Below are 8,102 nucleotides of genomic sequence, written 5' to 3'. Positions count from 1 at the left end.
GAAGCGGATAAGTCCTTTATGGAATTTCATCTGTGACGAGTTACAACGGTGACACTGCCTATGTGGCGTCACGGCCCCGTCAACATCCATACGCAATATGGTTTCTGCAAGTGTGAAGACGCCTAATTGACTGCACAAGCCCATCCGGGTAGGAGCCTAGTGATGTAGCCTACGTGGCACCACTAGAGGTGAGTTATCCATGTGATATCGCCTACGTGGCATCACTACTCCACCATACCAATCACGCCAAGTGTGTTCTGCAAGTGAGACATGCTGTAAAGACTCTCACAAGCACACTGCAACGGTAGCTCAGGTGTGTTCGTCATACCAAGAATGTCGATGTGTTCTTCAAGTGAGACACACCCTATAGACTCTCACGAGCACATTGCAATGGTAACTTTGGAAACTAGTCCATCAACAATGGCGCCTTACCACCTAGTAGTTTGGCCTACTTCGATTCTAGCATACCACACGCAATCATACGCAAAAAGGCATACAACCGAACGTTCAACCGGAACGACGGATAAAACAATCAATGACCAATCACGACACTTCATATGTATCACACCAGTATACATAAACTGTATCCATATTCATATTCGTATTTTCAATGTCATAGCATAATCATGGAATCCAATTACTTATCATCATTTAATTTCTACTAAAGTGGTCATATCATACCATTAGACATTCACTTACCAAATTCCATAATTGAACCAAATTCATTATATTTAAGCATATTATTAAAGAGCGTCGAAAGACCTTTCCAACGCTTCCGACCGGGCTTCGTTTCGAGTTGTAGAACTCAAGTTATGGTCGAAACAATAAAGGGATAATTTTCTGTCAGGTGCAATCGATTTGCACCAGTGTGCAATCGATTGCTCACTCAACCAGAAACACAGAATGTCAATTTTTCACAGTGCAATCGAATGCTTGACCCGTGCAATCGATTGCTCACTGGACCAGAAGCAAAAATCACATTTTTCCTGCATAAGATCAGTTCTAACACATTCTAATCCATCCTAAACCGAACCCTAACATGTGATAGCAATCCAATACATGAACTATCATTTCAAGAACATATTTTCACCAATTAATCATACATGCAACATGTACTCGTCAATTAAACAAGTTGATCACATGCAATCATGGATTGTCACTCAAATCCCAATTCCCAACATAAACCCTTGCATACAAATTCCCCAAGGTATATAACTAAGGACTAACCTTGGATTAATAGAGGTTTAAAGGTTGTTAATTCTACTGTAGAACTCCCACCATAGTCAAAGCTTCCCCCTCAAGCTCACCAAATCCGTAGCCTTCTCTTTGCCAACTTTCAGCACCAATTGCTCAACTTCAAACGCGTTTATCTCCATCAATAAACAAGCTATGAGTACGAATTAATATATCAAATTGAAGGAAATTTTGTGTAGAATCTGAATCTTCAAGAATTACCTGAATTGGAGCTACAAATAGAAAGCTATGGCATGTTTAATGAAGGCTGCTCAAGAGTTGCAAAAATGAACATGAAGAACTTCTTTCTCCTTTTTCTCTCTTGTTTCAATAGCTCTCTCTCACTTCTCTTTCTTACCAAAAATCTAATTTGGAATGACAAACTTCTACCAACCACCTTAAGTCCATGCAACTTGTTTTTAAGGTCACAAATGCCCCTCAACTAATCTCATATTACTAGTTTGCCATCTTGTCCAATTCCAACTAGTCACTTATATTCCAATCTCCACTAATTCCCTTTTAATAATTATTATCTTATAGATATACGTGCTACTCACTTAATTGGAACAAGATTAATGTGTCCTTTAATCACCGCTTAGCCAAGTCAATTGACACAAACCGGTGTCGGAGAATCGGGGTATTACAAACATACAATAACAAGAAAATAAAAGAACCACCATTAAGGCTCTTAACATAAACAGAACAATCATACTCACACCTTTTGGAACTAATCTAAAGCATGTATGAATCAAAGTGATTGTACCATTTCGTTAGAGACTGCTTTAAACCATAAAAATTCCTCCTAAATTTACAAACTAGTCTCACATGTCCAATGCCACTCAACCGTTCTGGATGCTACAAGTAAATTTTCTTTTCTAGATTACCGTGAAGAAATGTTGTGTTCACATCAATATGCTCTAAATGTATGTCCCAACTTGCTCTCAAGGAAAACACTACCCTAATAGAAATATGTCTGACGAACAGAGAGAAAATCTCATCATAGTTAGTTTCGTTCTTATATGAGTATTCCTTTGCTACAAGATGTGTCCTGAACTTTTCTCTTTTAACCTATTATTATTTGGGTTTCTCTTGAACACTCACTTATAACTAATGGTTTTTCTCCTCTTAGGAAGTTGAACAATCTTCCATATCTAATTTTTCTTCAAGGGCATAATCTCCTCCATCGTGGCACCCATCCACTTATCTTCCTCCTGGTTTTCTATAGCCTCTCAAAAGGTGTAAGGGTCTCCATAACTAGTAATAAGCGTATAAGTTGCCAATTCTTCATACCCATATCTTTGTGGTGAATTTGTTGAATGGTGCTCTTTGTCACATACAAGAAGCCTAAAACTTCAAGTCTATGGTCCATTTCAGTATAAGAGTTGTGAGTACCTCCTTTACTACAAGAGGAGCCTTGAATTTTTCCCCTTATTTTTCTATTATTTTTGGTTTTCTATTGAATGCTCACTTACAACTTATGATCTTTTTCCTCTTAGGAAGTTGAACAAGCTCCCATATCTAATTTTTCTTCAAGGACTCAACCTTCTCCATCATTGTACCAAGTGGATGGGTGGATGAGTGAAATGATGGAGGAGATGGAGCCCATGAAGAAAACTTAGATATGATGAGATTTTCTCTTTATTTGTCAGATATATTTCTTAATAACTTTTAAAAACATCCCATTATTTGTTGGAATAAAAATAGATTATAAATATCGCAAATTATCCTTTATATTAATTTAGAATATCTTAGAGTATATTTTAGTATTTTAGAGTATCTTAGAGTGTCTCTAAATTAATATAAATTTTATAATCTCCTAATAGTAATGAATGGATCTGCACACTAAAGCGACCAAGTCTAACACTCGTGTATCGCACAGACCATACACATCACCCACTAGACCCGACCCGACCTGCCAGCTCCCCCTACATCGTTGGGCTGCCACCATGATGGTTTGGGCGCTTCCAACTAGTCGTTGTTCCTCCGTTGCTGCGTCTCGCGCCACCGATGTTGGACACCATGTGTCAAACCATGTTCAAGGCTCTGGCATCTTCTGTCGATATTCTTGTTGCTTTTCGGCTTTCTTATTTCTAAAAATCCTGAAACATATTTTCTTTATCTTCATCACTCATGGTTTTAAAGTATATTTCTACAATCCTCCACCATAAATTTAAATTGCGATGATTCCAATTTACCCATCAAGTATCGGCTTAACTGCCTTAGGAGATCGTCTCTCGTAGAATGTTATTTCTTGGTGTAACATGTTGCAAACTCTGTTCAATTTTGAATAGCCTATCTTTGAAGAATTTTGAATTTTGTTGATTCACTAGACAATAGATGTTGTTAAACAGATCGATGGCTCCCTGTACTTTAAGATTGGCTTGTAACAATTGAAGGTCAGAGAGCATTTATTGTCTAGTGTAGCAACCTGCTTAAAAATTTACGTTTAAACGGAGTCGCCACCCACTTTATTTGGGCAAGTGAGAAACCCTTAAAAAAGAGAGATTTGGGGTAAGTAGGTTAATTAGGCAAAGGGAAGGTGTTAGGCACCCTTGCCCTCCTTGTACTCAAGGGGACCCATTTAGCCTTTAGGTTTTTATAAAAAGGTTCTATAATTGTCGACTAATAGATTAAAAAAAAGGTAGACATTTGGCAAAAAGGGTAAAACCTCAAAGGTTTTAATAGAGTCATTGTCAGATCGAGACAACAATGACTACATACCAAAGATTATGTATAGCAAAAAGGGGTCATTGTCAGATAGAGACAACAATGGCCAAAAGCCAAAATACGTGTAAAGTAAAAGATAGGCCATTGTCAGATCGAGACAACAATGGCTATAAAAGATAGGACCGCCAAAGGCCAAAACCATGTATAGTAAAAAATAGACCATTGTCAGATCGAGACAACAATGGTCAAAAGCCAATGGTCAAGTATATCAAAAATGCAGCTTCAAGGCATCATCATTGGCCAAAAACCTTTAAACGACAAAAAAAATATTGTAAAGAATTAAAATTCAACAGAAGCCACATATATTCATTATTGGCCAAAACAAATAATTTTTTAAAGGGGGACCTCATAGATAATCATCGGTCAAAAAGTTTTTGAAAATAAAGGTTTCAAAAAAAGGGAGGCCTCATATGAAGTCATTGGCCAAAACGTTTGGGTTTGAGTGATTTGAAAATTGCGTTTGAAAGGGGAAAGGGTTTGTCGGCCGTTGTCAGTTAATCGACAACGGCAGGTTAGGGTTGTTCAAGACAACCCTAAGACAAACCCTCAGGGGGGAAGAGAAGCGTAGAAAATAGTTTTTTTTGCAAAGTGTGAATTTGTGTGTGTGAAAAATTGTACGTGAAATTGTGAAAAAAGGTCCCCAAATAGGATTGCCAAAGGTCCTATTTATAATGGGAAATTTAGGTTAAAAATCCAAAAAAGAAATAACCCATATCTAAAAGCCCAACAACCCTTTTTTTTTAAAATTGGTAAAAATAGGAGAAAGTGTGAAAATGTCACTCATGGGATTCAAACCCGCGACTTCTTATTTGCATGCCTTGCTTGCTTATCAATTGTGCTATGTTATTTATTTGTAATAAAAAGCCAATTGAAAGTGTATGAAGCATAGACAAATATTTTTTATTTATTAAAATATAAATAATTTAAGAGTAAACTATTATACTTTTGATAGAAACAAATAATTACAAAATCCAAAATATTGTAGATAAACCAAGGAAGTTTATAAAACCCAAGTTTACAAATAATTTTGAATCCTGAAATTGGGCCTCATATTTTATGAATAATAAGCCCAATTAAATACACAATTTTACTTAATGTATATCCTATATTTTGAATTGGACAATTTAGAGAATGATTACTCTTTTGAAATGGGCTTGACAATCAAGATGCCAAGCCCACTAGTTTGATATACACCCCTTGTAGAATTTGTACTACGTCCCAGTTAATAAAACGTAATAGCAATAGGGCAAATTTTGGGGTATGACATCTAGGTACAACATGTAGTGGAGGAGGCCGATGTGATGGTCAGCCTTAGTGAATTTATTGTTTCGATTTGAAGAATGAGAGATCTTGGAATTCTCCTTGACTAACTCTTGGTGGATGTGAAATTTTTTGCGTAAGATTAAAATGAGACGCCACCATGACTATATTGTCTTCTGCCCAAGGAGGAGGCGGAGGAGGAAGAGGCGAGACTCTAGTAGCTTTAGTAGCTATATTGGTAAATTTCTATTAAATGGCATATTGAGTGGCTTTGGATGCCACCATGCTTAATGAATCTGATGATGGATTTGTTGAAGGAAAAGGTTAAAACTACAAGGAAGAAGATCAAAAATCAAAGATGCAAATCTTCTAGAAAATGAGATTTGAATCTTTGTATCAGAAGAAATCTTAACATGAAAATTTGCGGAGATTGGATGCCGTTTTCCATAGACGGCATCATTGTTTTGTTATGGAATCAGAATGGTAGATGAACGCTGAAATGAGATCTTGGTGCGGTGGAGCAAGTTTTTGGTGCAGCAGGGCGAGTTTTTCAGTGCAACGGAGAGGGGTTACCTGTAAGGTTATCACTTCAATGCCTAAGTCAGTGAGAGAATCAAAAGTAATGTAACAGGGGGAATGAGTTTGAATACCTAAAATGGCGCACTTTTTCCTTTATATGATGAGAGTGGGTAAAACCGTCTGCGTGAGATGAGGTGTATTGTATGAGTAGCCATTTGATTTAACCAGATAGTGGTAAACATATTTGAAGGACAAAATTATTTATTTGTGAATGAATGAAAAATCGTCTACTTCACGCATTTTACCACATCTTCGTGCTCATTAATATTTTACTTTAAGTCTTGCTAACGGCTCATAACATACATGATTTATAGGGAAATAATGAATATGAAGGATGACTAATACAAAATATAAAATTGGAATGTAAAAGTCGAGGAAGAAAGCAACCCATGAAAAAGAAGATTTTGAGGGAGGAGAGTTTTTAGATGGAAGTCGACAAGGAATCTATGTTTCTTAAACCCATTTTTATTTCATTTATTTTAATATTTAATGACAATGGTATTTGATTGATCACATTAATAAATATGATACTTTTACCAAAAATATTTTTAAAATGGAATGGGGTAGAATTTCATTAAAAAAACATTATACTATGGAATCGAACATTAGTTGATTCAGTGGTTGTTGACATTAAATTTAATAGAAAAGTCCACGATTTGATCCACACAAATGCGATTGAGAAGCTAGAACCACTTGATGCCATTGTTTTTTTTAAGAACTAAAATTTTATTTTAATATTTCTATTAAACAGAGTAATTAAAAGTGTATTTAAGTGATAACAAATCAGTAAAGATTCATCTTGTATTGATTGATTTCACCTTTAAGGAGGATCAAAGATTAACAATTATGGATAAAAAAATTAGCAAAGTAATTATCATATTATTAATAAACAAATCTTGAACATCATCTATTTGAGAAAAGTAGTATTTTAAAAGTTAACAAAGCATGAACACTTTTTTCTCACATATTGAGTTTTACTATAAGATCATTTTCTCATTTACAATAGACATTACTTTTTACTCAACATAATTATTATGTTAGCCTAAAGAGCTAGCATATTAAGAAACATCACTCTATTTTTCACCAAACATCTAAATAAACAATCTAATCCACCTTCCAAACTATCAACATTAGCACTCAATCTCTCAAACAATCTTAATGCCCTTTGACCTTCACTATTAGAATAATCACTACTTTTCTCACTTCCAATAAGAGAACACAAAGCATTGTTGAGATCTTCAACCTCATTTTTGTTCTTCCCTTCTTTCTCATAGGAAAACAATGGCTTCAACTTCGAAATCAATGATGACCCTTTTGTTCCAAATGCTGCCATAGACATAAAAAGTAGCACAGAACATAATATAGATATAGTGATTGTATTTGCTTCTCTTAAAACTCTAACCAAAAATGTTAATTGATGATCTTGATGATAACAAAGAGACAATGAGTTAACTTTGTTTTGCATTTTCTTTAGCTCCAAAAGTTGGTTTGAAATTCTCTTCTTTGCTTTCTTTTTGAAACTTTCATAACAAGAAACATTGTTTTCAATGCTTGAATCACCTTTTCTTCTTCTTCGAATTGCTGATTGAAGTGTTTGCATGTGTTCTATAAGACTAAACAATAAATCTCTTGAACACTCACAAGCATCAAGCAATGTGACCGAGTCAAACAATGAATCTGATATGAGTTTTCCATCTCGGTAGCGAAGAAGACATTGTTTGGTTTGTTGAGAATTGAAGAGTTCTTCCATGGAATTGTAAATCTTTGCAAGCTCCACTAAATCACTTTGAATTTTGTTTGCTTCCAAAGGAATGTTGTTTGAGATAAAGTGTTGTTGATGATGGTGTTTTAGGTTGTTTAGAAGTGATTCAATTGTTTGAGAAGAAGGGTTTTCTCTTGAAGGAAAACTAATGGACCTTATTGGTTGGTGTGTATAGGGAAGCTTTGAAATGGATTCCATTTTTTTCTCTATGTTGTTTGTTAGAATAATGTTGCTAAGATAAGATTATGTTTGAGTGACAACTAGCTTTTGTTCAATGTTATTTATAGGAACATGGTTAGGGGGGCCTAAATATGGTACAATATTTTATTGAGTGAAAGACTTCATCATTTAAGCAGGCATTTGCTTGCACAAAAATGGGACGGAAAGGGGAGTATTGTTGATGACGCGGTCTAAAATTAGTATTCGTTTCGGAAAAAATAAGAGCGGAGTGGGTCCGCGGTCAATGCATCTTTTAGTCTAAAAATTATAAATATATAGGAGACAACTTCTCTACCCATCTGAAAAAGTTGGGTAGGGTACC

The 8,102-nt window shown here is 35.3% G+C and overlaps 1 protein-coding gene across 1 annotated transcript; it reads right to left on the bottom strand.

The window, feature by feature from the left end:
• Positions 1 to 6,795: 6,795 nt before the first annotated feature.
• On the bottom strand, positions 6,796 to 7,798 carry LOC131646731 (uncharacterized). The gene has a single exon (XM_058916699.1). It carries the CDS (start codon positions 7,757 to 7,759, stop codon positions 6,842 to 6,844), a length of 918 nt encoding a protein of 305 aa, XP_058772682.1. The 5' UTR covers positions 7,760 to 7,798; the 3' UTR covers positions 6,796 to 6,841.
• Positions 7,799 to 8,102: the final 304 nt, after the last annotated feature.

Source organism: Vicia villosa, linkage group LG2 (assembly GCF_029867415.1).
Source record: "Vicia villosa cultivar HV-30 ecotype Madison, WI linkage group LG2, Vvil1.0, whole genome shotgun sequence".
Taxonomy (NCBI): domain Eukaryota; kingdom Viridiplantae; phylum Streptophyta; class Magnoliopsida; order Fabales; family Fabaceae; genus Vicia; species Vicia villosa.
The sequence above is the reverse complement of the archived record's forward strand: the minus strand, read 5'-3'. Positions and strand labels throughout refer to the sequence as shown.